Genomic DNA, 13,324 nt, shown 5'->3' on the forward strand with positions numbered 1-13,324 from the left:
CTCCTATGTAGAGCGTGACATGATGGTGATGTCTGCCCCAGTATAAATTTTGAACTGGCCGACCTTCCCTGTATAGGCTGAGTAATGCACCACCTCACAAACTCATTCATTACAGACTTGACTAGACTTTGACATTTTTGATATGGTCCCATAAAGTGCTTTGTGCCTTTCCGTGCTGTAATCTGCAATCACCTCAGCGGCCGCTCCCCCGCTCACATTTTGGGTCTTAATGAGCTCAGACTGCTGCATGATCTGGACCACCACTTTGTCTAATGTCAGATCAGGTTCCATTTGTAACTCTTGGCAAATGTCATGATCTGCAATCCCTATCATGACTCTGTACCATATTTGTTCCTCTTAGCTTGTACTGAACTCACAGTATTCAGCCAAATCATAGAGACATCTCACAAAAGCATCAACAGTCTCTCCTGATCTTTGTGTGCACTGGTGAAAACAGGCCCTCTCATGTATAATGTTCCTCCGGGGAACAAAATCATTTCATTAAATTTGCCAATAAAAGTCTAGTAATTATTTGCATGCGAAGCTTCAGCAAGTGTGAACGATCTGAATATCACTTCGGCATTTTTACCCATTGCATAAAGCAGGGAGTTGACTAGTACTTATTCTGAAGTGACTGAATTCCTTGTTCAGCTTCGTTGTGATGGGAAACCATGGGTGAACCGCTGGATCGCAGGCTGTGCAAAACAGTGATATCATCGTCCAGCTCAGTTCAGTTCTCATCCGATAGTGTCAGTACATTCAGATCAAACATGTTGTTGAATATTAAGTCTCCCCAACTAAGTAAGCCAGAGGTGACAGTGGCAACGATCCCAAACTCCATTAGGTGACAGAATGGAGAAAAAAACCTTGGCTCAGTCGGGGGGCCAGTTCTCCGCTGGCCAATGAACGAACAGGGTGTGATTATGATTCCAGGCTGAATCTCAAGTCAGATGTTAGATTGTGGATTGGTATCAATCAAAATATTTTATCTAGTTCCTTCTGTTTGAAGATCAGTTTTATCACACTGGTATGGAGACGAAGCTGGCCATCGGTGTCTGTGCTGAGGACTTGTCTGGTTCTCCTGGTCTTTGCATTGCACATCACTCCACTATTGCAAGAAATTTGACTAAATAATTAATAATAAATAAACATTGTCCAAAAGAGGCTCTGTGTCTGCTTTTACTTGTGGGTGCATGTGTTATTTGGCTTCTGCTCCTTTCACATTGAAAGGGTCATTACAGTACTGTCTTCAGAGGGCTGTCTGATGCCCTCAGCATGTCTCATCTAAAATGGATCCCTATTGCTCCCTTTTGTCTAATGGCTTCAGTACTCTATATATAGTCAGCACTGCTGGCGATCCTGATGAAGCTGAATTTTTCACCTTACAATCAATGCTCAGTGATTATCTGTGTAATTTGTTAACCAGTGTAATACTGTTGTGCATGGGCGTAGGTTTGATTTTGAAATTGGTGGGGACATACCCAGAAGCTGAGGATTCAGGAAACGAATAGGATAATATATTAAGGTTTTTAGTCTATAATGACCTTAATGATAACCTATGTTAAATAATAAATTATGTAATGTTACAAGTAACTAATGATGACAAGGAGGAAGTTTAATAGTGCAATGCAATAGTCAATATGTCTATACTGTCTTGTTCCTTGCTATTCGAAGAATCCAAACACGTCGTCTATACATGTCATTAACAAAAATGAACTGTTGTTTTATTTGTTTCACAATAATATAGTCCAGTTTGTCCTGTTGGACATGGCACACAGCAATACTGTTAAATCTCACTTGTGCAACTGTTGTTCTGAGCCATGTTTTCAGTCTCCTAAGAGCACTGAAACTTATTTCAACCTCAGCTGATGAGACTAGGGTGACTAAAAGTGACATGTTGTGTTTTTTATGTTTTATGGGGACTTTATAGAACATAATGATTTTTATGCTGTACAAACCCTTACACTAACCCTACCCCTAAACCTACCCATCACAGAAAACAAGGATTTCGGATATTGCCATCTTAATGGGGTCCCCATAATGTAGGGTTACACACACACACACACACACACACACACACACACACACACACACACACACACACACACAAACGTTTAGGTTTGCCACATATCACACGATTGTCTAATAATGTTATTGAAAAAACTGCACTGTCAATCAATATGTGATTGACAGTATGTGATTGATATTAACATAATCAATATGTGACGCGATTTGCCCCATATTTTCTTGCTCAGAACTGTTGATTTCTCCCTCACTTACTGCATATAGGTTTCGGAGGAGATTTGCCGCTTCACACAACCAACCACAACCTCTCACAAGTTAGAAAAAAAAAGTGGATTTGGGAGGCGGGACTCAGATTTATTAACCGTTTGTGTACCAGGAATTGCGCATTTTTCACATAACGCTCTTGTAAGAGATTTTTAATCTCAATGAGATGCTTCCTGGTTAAATATGTTAAGTAAAATAATTAATACATAAAAACCACAAGTTATTGTGTAAATTCTACGCCCCTGCTGTTGTGATAATAAGATCTGATGATACTGGCTGATCATTATTTCTGTGTGATTTCCAAATGTGTTTTTGTCTTCACTGATTGTGCAGGTATTGTTGAAGATTACAAGCCCCCATTCCATGACGTAGTGCCGAGCGACCCAAGCTTTGAGGACATGAAGAAGGTGATATGCACAGACCAACAGAGACCAAACATCCCAAACAGATGGTTTTCAGATCCAGTAAGTACTGTACCTGCTCAGATTCCTGTGCATATACCTTTATAAATCAAGTTAATCAGTCATGCTGTTTGTAAACACTAAATTTAAAATCTTTGATGAAAATTACACAGTGTCTTAACAAGATCCAGTGGCAAGCAATTTGTCTTTTCACATTGAATGCAACAATGTTGCCAATCAGAACATTTGAATAGAAATTACATGGTTATTGCTGGTTAGGAAAACGGCTGTATTAGCGGTATGAATCTTCATTGACTTTGTGATTCTTTTATGATTGCAAAGCTAACAATTTGATTACAAAATGATTCTCAATGCATCTTGTCCTCCCAACTGTTTTTATTAATACACACTAGGGGTTAGCATTGTCACATCAGTAGCCATTACCAATGCCAATGAAATGCAATGATTGTTGTTGCCAAAGATAACTAACTAAAGATAAAAATTTCTATTACAGTGCTATACCACTTCCTTTTCCCCATTTAACTACATTGAATATTGAATTTATTTATACTATTAAATTATAAAATTCATATATAAAATGAAAAATTAAAACAATTGTATGTAGTCAAGTCATTTTTCCTACAAACTAAATATAGCTTCAAAATATTCAAAAGTAAAGATTCACAAATAAAGAACAAAGAAAGACATTAAAAGCAATAAGCAAAGAGTTTGTTCAGTACATTAAATATCTAAAAGTTTCCAGACAAGAGCAATGAGTAATGCAAGTGCATTTAACTGCTCACACAGTCCCACACACACAGTGCACTTGACCATTTGAAAGTCTGTCAGTCAGTGAGTTTTATGGAAGTTTAGATACTTATTTGAGTTTTTATGTGTGTGGAATTCACAGTAAGCAGAAGATGGTTGTCAAAATTAAAAGCAAAAAGTGTGGTTCCAAAATTATTTCAGGATCGATACGGCAGTTCTTTACCCTGGAAATCCAGAGTTCTCGCGAGAGAACAAGTTGAATTTGCTCAGCGAGTTTACTCTGGCGTCGAGTAATGATGCTAATTAAATATGCCCTTGTATCCGAGCTGCACCAATCACATCGGGTTATCTGATGGCGAGGGCCAGAGGCGAGCTAAACAGATGTCAAAGTCATTAGTAAACATTACAAGATGGCTGTGGATGAACACCAGTTATGGTGTGAACAAGTGCAATGAACAAGTTAGACTTGGCTTTTTATCTAAAAGAGGAACAGAAGACGACACTCGAATCGTTCCTTTGCAAGAAGGACGTTTTTGCTGTTTTGCCGACCGGATACGGCAAGAGTCTAATCTACTAGTTAGCTCCGCTGGTAGCTAAGCATATGGGGCTTGTTGTGATTGGTCATCCAATCGCATGTTATCCAATTGTGTGCAGTGAGATTTTCAAATGCATGCTTGGTGCCGTCCCTCGAGCTGGTCGATTTTCATTAGTCGATGCCAGACTTTCAGATTTAGACTAATCTTTCAGATTTAGGTCTGAATTTCCAGGCTAGCAGTATGATATTTCAATCACAGTCATTTATGAGTGATATATCCCAGTAAGTGTATATATTACAAAATAGTTTTTTTGTTGTTGCTGGAAATACAATTTAAACATGGTTTTATATTTAATAACCATGCATTAATGGTTTTTATTGGATAATTCATTGAATGAAATACTTTCCACATCAAAGGTATTACATTTCATTTAATTTTTGACATATAATGGCCCGATGGACAAACCAAAAGAGAAGATTTTTCATTGTAACAAATGTGTCATAATTAAAAAATGTATATAACAAATAAATGGATAAAGTTAAACTAATATTAAAATCCATTATTATTCATAGTTTTCAGTCAAGTGACTGGCACAGAGACCTGGAGGGCAAAACATCCATTGAACTGCAGCACAGGCCAGTTAATTTTGCGTCTGTTTCAAGCCATTAATATTTAGATCACCTCTCAAAAGAAGTCAGTATTTCAATCAATAAAAACATTGGGACATTCTAAAACATTAATTAATAAGGTGAATATTGATTTTGGTTTTTCAATATCACTGTGTTACTACGTAATTACTTAGTACAAACTGCCCTGTTTTGCCCTACAGGTGGACGTTCCTATGAGAGCGTGATGTCACGTGACACTCTTATTTCTTTCTATTGACGATTCCTACCTCCGTTGCTTTGTGTTTTTCACCCTCACATTGCTTGATTCAGTCTCCTTTTGTTTTTATTTTTCAGACTTTAACATCAATCGTTAAACTCATGAAGGAATGTTGGTACCAGAATCCATCAGCCAGACTTACAGCATTACGCATCAAAAAGACTCTGACAAAAATTGGTAATTCTCTGGACAAAGTAAAAATGGACATATGAACTGCTTCCTTATGGAAGACCCTAAAGGCCTTTAACCATGCCCAGCAGATGTCTCATTTGGAGAACAAACCGGAAAAAGAGATTATCCTGACTTAGTGCTCTTATAGAGGCACATCATATTTATTTTGAGTTTACGGCGGGGCATAATTCATTACAATTATTAAACAGATGAGAATGTGGCCTCAAATGCAAACTTAAACCAAGATAAAATCTTTATTTATAGAGAGACAGTTGCTGGAAATAAAGCAGTTGAAGTGAGAGGATGGTTCTTTTTTGGCGTTTGAGTTTGTTATATTTAAATTACTTAGTAATTTTTACATTTGAGCCCCTGAGGAACTCTCTGCAAACCCATGTAGATAATGTATATCCATACTCCTTAGGTTTTCTTATTATTTTCATAACAATTAAACATTTTTTTCCTCAAAAAAAAAAAGTTGATTTACTTTACTTTAATAAAAAAAAAACTGGGGGGAGAAATGACCTGTTAGATTCATCCATATGATCCACAATTGAGTATTTGTTAAAATAATGAACATCACATAATGGTCTTTTATTGCTTAAAAGCCATAAACTCATTCCAGTAATTATTCATTCAAAATAAACAAACAAATAAAGTAAAAATTTTGCACTTCCTTTACTGAGGTTATTGGAGTTTCCCAGTCATGCGGTTGAGGTTTGCTGGTGCACCCACCGCCCTTCCATCTATGTCTTTCTCTCTCTGTAATCCTCTTACATTGAGCCACAGGAGGAGGAGCAATTAAGTCTCTCTCTACGTGTTCAGTCGCTCTGGGATTTATTCAGAGTGGAGAAATGCTAGCAGTCACTGTGGAAATGCAGCAGATTAGAGTCATGGTCATTTTGTCTGTAAAGGTGGATGTAATGATGTGCGGAGAGTGACTGATGCCATGTCTTATCTCAGGTGCTCAGAAGTGGCGCTTTTACTCTTCATTTTTGTGGAACTCACTACAGGTACAGTTTCTTCCGTCAGCTCATTCTCTACTCTATTAAACTTGTTTTGAGACAAAATGGAAGTATTTGCGACTGCAACATAAGTAAAGTTGAGTTCATAGTCACAACAACATTGTGTGTAATCTTCTTACTGTATTTAGATGACCTAACATTCTGTTATGATTATGCTTAACTTACTGTTTTAGACGGACTCTGAGCATTATGTAATGAAAGTCAAAAGATCAAAACATTAGTGTCTGGTGGTGTTCACATGTGTGTCTAGTTCACAGAAAAGCACAGACAGGTGTTTACTCATTAAATATATCTTTAAAGGCTAATTCACACTGCACAGGCAGATGCCTACCAATGGTGTTTGTTTTTGCCAACTGTAAAATAAAACTTGTTTTTTTGTACACTTGTTGTGATAGTGAAAACATTTGGTAACTAAACAGAATTTCACGATTTCAATTCATAAGCTTGAGATTTGATTCTGTTATTCAATTTAAAACTTATTCATTTGGATAAATATCAGGTAAAGTATCTACATGTTAATTTTTCTCAAGGAAAAAAGTCTCTCAACTAATGCTGTAAACATATAGGGAGACCTGTCAGCTGGTATTATTTTTAAAGGTTAAAATTAACTACTCAAATTAATATAATACAGTTTTTATAATAATAACATTATAATATTGTTAATAATAAAATATAATAAATATGTAATATAGTATTTAGCAAAATACTCCTCTGTAGTAAATTTTTCGTGCTAAAATTCTATGGTCATTAAACGGCTTTCTTGAGGTATATGTAACGTTGTGTGACATTTTGTTCTCAAGCTGTTTTATTGACCTCTTTCTGCTGTTGAAACGCAGATTGATCGATTACATAAGACATAATACATTTCGGTAAGTTGTACTGTATGTTTCAACATACCTTCTAATGCTCGATTTTTCTGTGAGAAAATGGATGTGTGGCATGAGCGTGAGAACAGTATCAATTGCGTTAATCTCACGCTGAATGTGTGAGGCCTGTTATTTTTATGCTCAGAATTCTGAGTGCTCAGAACCTCTTGCAAGCCCTTCAGACTTGTCTCTCAGCCGCCTTGCGCATATAGATCAATTTATAATATATTAAGCTTGTTTTGAGGAAAATTGGATTGTATCTCGTTGTCTACGTTACTATGATTGGAAATACGTGTCATTTGTGTTTTGACAATGTTAAATATCTTTGTGAGAGAATGCAACATTTTTGAGGGAATGCAAAGTTTTGTGAGGGAACGCAAATATCTTTGCGGGAGAACTGAAAAGTTTTGCGAGAGAATGCAAAAGATTAGAATTTTTTTTTTTTTCATCCCAAATTTTCTCCAACACCATGTCCCTTTAGGGGCTTCGTACATTACAATAAGAAGAGAAATATTCAAAAGCTAATAGCATTTTTGAAATTTCATTATAAGTTTTGACCACAAGGTGGCGCTTTCCCAAAACTTTTTGAGTACCTTTAGTTTAAAGCATCATGCCGAAGACACGTACTGAGTTTTGTAAGGAAATGGCAATGTGTTTGTATTGTGTGTTTTTTTATATTTTTTTTATTTTAATTTTTTTATCAAAAATGATTTTGTTTCTAGCCCTTACAGTTCAAAAGTTATTAGCATAAACATAAATGCACCTTTTGACAGTTGGCGGCACTAGAGTGTTTAATTTAGAGACTCAAAATTTGCTTTGGTTAATGTTCAGACTGTCTTCTGTGTGCCAAATTTTAAAGCTTTTCCGCAAGCAGTTCGGCTGTCATAGACTCAAGAGCGGAAGAAGAAATATGGCCCATGTGGATGTTTAGTGATCCAGTTGAAATTAATCTTAAAGGAACATGCTGACTTTTGGGACTTTAGCTTATTCACCTTATCCCCCAGAGTTAGATAAGTCCATACATACCTTTTTCATCTCCGTGCGTGCTGTAACTCTGTCTGACGCACCCACCGCTAGCCTAGCTTAGCACAAAGACTGGAGGTAAACGGCTCCAGCTAGCATACTGCTCCCAATAAGTGACAAAATAACGCCAACATTTTCCTATTTACATAGGATGTGATGTGTATAGTCACAGCGTGTACGAATAACAAGGTCACATGAGACATAACCATCTTCTAACCGTATACATACTGGGAACTATATTCTCAGAAGGCGAAGCACTGCTACTTCTGCAGAGTGATTTACTCCAATTCTGAGTGAACTCTGCTCCTCACCACGGGGCTTCTCAGGCGCTGCGAGCAAATCACTCCGCCCAAGTAGCAGTGCTTCACCTTCTGAGAATATGTGACCATGTTATTTGTACATGCTGTGACTATACAAATCACAACATGTAAATAGGAAAATGTTGGCGTTATTTTGTCACTTATTGGGAGCAGTCGGTCAATTTTTTTACTTTTTTACAATTTTTTAAATAATTTTTTACAGATTGGGCTTTGGTCGGACTCGGGCTCATTTAGCTTTTCTCCTTTCATCGTGCCCATAATGTACATGCAGAGTGCATGCTACTGTATGAAATATTGTTATTGATAATATTAATAAATATGCAACGCAATATGCGATCATGCGAGTAACGCGATGCGCGTGCAATGCAAAGGTGACAGTTGACCATGCAGAGCATCAGGGAGAAGTTGGAGCGTAAGGAGTTACTAAAAGTTCCCAATACTTCAGGAAAAGCTGCATTTTGAAAGAGTTTTGATTTGATTACCGAGCCTGAAGCCTTCAACAGTGGATGCTATTCTTTTTCTTCACAACGATTGAATAAACAGTGAATGAGCCTACTCAGGTCAACGGATTTTTTTTTTTTCTTTATTATATTTTTATTATTATTTAACGTTAGCCAGTTGGCGAAGAGTTCTTTGAAACGTTGTTCTTCAGTAAAGTTATTTGACATCAAAAAAAGGTAGGCCGTAAATCTTTATTTACTGCTGGATCACATTTGGCTATATAATATTCTCTACTGCATACTTATGCTTCTCTGTAATGGACAGTCTGTATTAATATTTGTGGACATAATTGTCGGTGGTGGTAGTTATGTTTGATGCCTATAATACAATTTTACCTAGTAGCGTGTGTGTGCGTCTCAGAGAGCGCGTGTCAGAGAGAGCTCAAAGTGATATTGATGTTGGTCTCGGGTCGGTTCGGGCTGAAAAATTGCAGACGTTTTCGGGCTGGGGCCGGATTAGGGCTTGAACACCACGGGCCAGGTCTCGGTTAGGGCTGGATGTTTTGCCCCGTGCAGGGCTCTAGGCAGTATGCTAGCTGGAGCCGTTTACCTCCAGTCTTTGTGCTAGGCTATCGGTGGGTGCGTCAGACAGAGTTACGGAGATGAAAATGGTATGTATGGGCTTATCTAACTCTCGGGGATACGGTGAATAAGCCGAAGTCCCAAAAAGTCGGCGTGTTCCTTTAAAAACCTCCTGGGACCCAAGAATAGACTTTTGTCCACTGTAGTGGACATTATATTTTAGTGAATTTCTCTGACATCATACATGTCACATGACACAATCTGGGTGTCCTGTAAAGAGCACATTCAGGACTTTTCAGAGATACCAAATGTTTGGAGGTTTCACCATGAAAACAACTACTCCTTGGTCTTTAAAAATGTCTGACATTAATTTAGTGATCAAATGTAGCATTCTTATGGAAATATGATAATATATTGTAATTATAATTTAAATTGGACTACTTTTCAAACTGTATTTCATAAAACAACATCTCAGGAAAATATTATGGGGTTTCAAATAAAAAAAAAAAAATTCTGTTACAGACCAGGGCATTGATTTCATACATGTCCACTGTAGAGGACATCAAGACTTAAATCATGTTTATCAGGCATTTTGTGAGACACAACAAGTGAATATGGAAATAAATTATACATCAATATTCCTATGAAATATTAGATATTATTATTAAAATGTTGCCAATTATTACTCCAATTATTACACTTCTTTTTTCATTAAATGTTGCTCCAAGAACACATTAAGGTGCAAATTAGATACAGTTTATAGATACATTGCATTGAATGGGAATATTAATTTATGGACATTTTACCCAAATATTGCATAAAGTAAAATGGTGTATCAATTCATTCCGTTATTTCTTTCATAACATAGGTGAGAATAATCTTTATACAAATTTTGGTTGAAAAAATCCTGAAACCCCCAAATTTATTGGTGATTGAAAAAAAAATCCCATTGGTTTTGCCTATACATATAATTTCATGTCATTTTATTTTTTAAACAACTTAGTCCTGGTGTCCACTACAGAGGACATAGCATAATGTATGAATAAAATATTATTTTTCAAAAATGTTTTTTTACCATTTGTTTATTGTGCTCTAAACAGTGTGATGACATGGAAAAAAACTAAATTCCAAAAACTTTTTTTTTCTGGGTCCCAGATGTGGTTTTTAAAGCAAAGTTCATCTTGAATCTTCACTGAAAGGAAGGGTTTAATGAAACGGGTTTGAACATACAGGTGTAAAAAAAAAAAAAAAAAGTATAAAAAACCCTGTATACATTTTTTTTACTCTCATAAGGTAAGTGATCGTAATATGTGGTATATGTGAAAGGCCCTTTTCATTCCATTTTTCTATAATATATTTAGTCTTCTAACCTTGTTTGGTCCGTCATTAGAACGGCCACATCTGAACAAGTAAGTGCATCGCATTACGTTTTCATCAACTTGCAGGTTATAAAGTTTATTGTAGCTATGTGGGCGCTCAGTTTTTTTCTGTCATTTGATCAAAATCCCTTCTACACACAAGACTATTTAAGACAGTAGGGTGCAGTGGGCCATTCATGCAAAAATATTTACTGTGTTCAATGGGTTTACACTTTCAGAGCATAATTCAATTCAATTCACATTTATTTAGAGCTTTTCACAATACATATTGTTTCAAAGCAGCTTTACAGAAAATGCATGTCTACATTACAATTTAGAGTGATCTGTTTTCAGAGGTGACTGTGTCCAAGTTATGTATTTCAGAAATGTACATATACAAATCACACAGTTAGATAATAATGTATTAATTTAAGGCAGAAACAATGAGCTCATTGAAGTAATTAATACATGTTTGTTTACAAATGATTATGACATATAGACAATTGTAGATATAATTGTTGCATGTTGATTCCATTGTTTGCGTCATCTTAAGTCCTGGCAGGAGTTGGTGCCGTCTCTTCACAGGTGTAGGGTATCTGAAGTCTTCATAATAGGCTGGATCCAAACTGGAGTTGACATACTCTCTAGTTACCTCAGGATGGGCATCTCGAGATAAAACAGAAAAGCATGGAAAATAATTAGCGTAGCAGCTGTTCATAACATTAAGCAAAGATAATCATGTGCATTTGATCTGATATAACTGGAGTATAAGGTTATGAGAAATTAATTATATAAATGGTTGGCCAAAGAGATGTGTCTTTAATCTAGATTTAAACTGGGAGAGTGAGTCTGAGCCCTGACCATTATCAGGAAGGCTATTCCAGAGTTTATAAGCCAAATGTAAAAATGCTCTCCCTCCTTTAGTGGACTTAGATATCCTAGGTATTACTAGAAGCCCCAAACTTTGTGATCTTAAAGAACGTGATGGATTGTAAGGCGATAGAAGATAATTTAAATACACAGGAGCTAAACCATTTAGGGCCTAATAGGTCAGTAGCAACACTTTGTAATTGATACGGAACTTAATAGGTAGCCAGTGTAGAGATGATAAAATTGGTGATAGATGATCATATTTTCTTGACCTAGTAAGAACTCTAGCAGCTGCATTTTGGACTAATTGTAGCTTTTTTTTATTGAGGATGCAGGAAAACCAGCTAGTAATGCATTACCGTAATCTAGTATTCGTAGCTTAGCTATGTTTCTGAGGTGGAAGAAGGCTGTTTTTGTAACATGAAATATGATTTTCGAAAGACAAGTTGCTGTCTAATATAACACCCAGGTCTTTAACTGAAGAGGATGAAGTTACAGTACATACTTCTAAATGCAAATTGTATTCTAAGAGATTCTGTCTACAGGTTTTTGGACCCAATAAGTAATACCTCAGTCTTATCTGAATTTAATTACAGGTCATCCAATACTGTATATCTTAAACACGCTCTGTCAACTTGGATAATTTAGAGATTTCATCTGGGCGTGATGAAATATATAACGGAGTATTATCGGCATAACAGTGGAAACTAATTCCATGTTTTATTATAATATTACCAAGAAAATGGTGTCCATACTGCTAGTCATTTCCTCTAGTTCATTTGTATGTTTGGGTACTCTGAGCAGCTACTGTACCTGGCCGATAACACAGCACGACATGGCAAATTTCAGAAGTATGCAGTATGCAAGTTACAAGGTAGTGAGCAGTGACATCATCACTTTGCGGTAGAATATCTATATCAGTAGGATTGGTTCCATGCGATATAATTAAATCTAGTGTATGATTACAACGATGAGTGGGTCTATTGCCGTTTTGCTTTACCCCAAAGGAGTTTAGTACATCTGTAAATGCAGCCCCTAATACATCATTTTTATTATCTACGTGAATGTTAAAATCACAGACAATCAATGCTTTATCGACGTTGACCAATAGGTCAGAGAGAAAATCTGCAAACTCTTTTAGGAAATCAACATAGGGGCCTGGAGGTCTATATACGGTAGCCAAAGCAAGAGATAGTAGGATTTTATTTAAACCTGTGTCCTGTTTTCTGAGTATACTATCAATGAAGTTGGGTCTATGTTTTTTATCAGTTTCATTTTGATAAACACAATATAACATTGCGACTACATGAAGAGCCTTTACTGTTATAAAAAAAAACAGATTTGTGAGCATTAGTGGAACTGAATAATAAACAAAAGTTTCAGAATAAACACGAAACACGCTGTGATCGCTGTCATGCGGTGAATCATGGAACACACGCCGTCATCAGAGCTCGTGCTCTTGAGAAGCTGCACAGCATGAATCAGCCGGGTGCTCTCGAATCGTTCTCGGTGGCTTTGATGGCATACGTCACAGCCACGTGGCATCTGCGCTGTCTCAAGTCGGACACAATTTCTAACCAGCATGCACTACTTCAAGTCAGCCGCCGATCAGTCTACGCAGCGCTGCATGAAGTCGAACAAGCCTTAAGTAAAACGGAACAAAAAAACCCAATAAATCAGCGGAAAGAGTAGTTGATGTATCGTTCAACTCTGAGCTGACGGTAAGAGTCAGTTCCCATCTGAGAGCTGGTTTCCCTTTTTGTATATTAATACAAGACAGAATAAAATGATTA

General features: G+C 36.6%; 2 protein-coding genes across 5 annotated transcripts in view; both read left to right on the plus strand.

The window, feature by feature from the left end:
• LOC311298974 (activin receptor type-1-like) overlaps positions 1 to 5,903 on the plus strand; it is an 81,633-nt gene extending 75,730 nt beyond the window's left edge. For all 3 annotated transcript variants that reach the window (XM_084422346.1, XM_084422348.1, XM_084422347.1), the window contains 2 exons: positions 2,623 to 2,753; positions 4,957 to 5,903. In XM_084422346.1, coding sequence (XP_084278472.1) covers positions 2,623 to 2,753; positions 4,957 to 5,091 — 266 coding nt within the window. In that variant the 3' untranslated portion in view covers positions 5,092 to 5,903. The remainder of the gene's footprint in view (positions 1 to 2,622; positions 2,754 to 4,956) is intronic.
• Positions 5,830 to 13,324, plus strand: part of acvr1c (activin A receptor type 1C) — a 117,174-nt gene continuing 109,679 nt past the window's right edge. Inside the window, exon 1 of one of the 2 annotated variants that reach the window (XM_084422349.1) lies at positions 5,830 to 6,060. In XM_084422349.1, coding sequence (XP_084278475.1) covers positions 5,997 to 6,060 — 64 coding nt within the window. In that variant the 5' untranslated portion in view covers positions 5,830 to 5,996. The remainder of the gene's footprint in view (positions 6,061 to 13,324) is intronic. The other variant, XM_084422350.1, reaches the window with a different exon arrangement.

The sequence above is a fragment of the Rutilus rutilus genome (genome assembly GCF_951802725.1).
Source record: "Rutilus rutilus genome assembly, chromosome: 10".
Lineage (NCBI taxonomy): Eukaryota > Metazoa > Chordata > Actinopteri > Cypriniformes > Leuciscidae > Rutilus > Rutilus rutilus.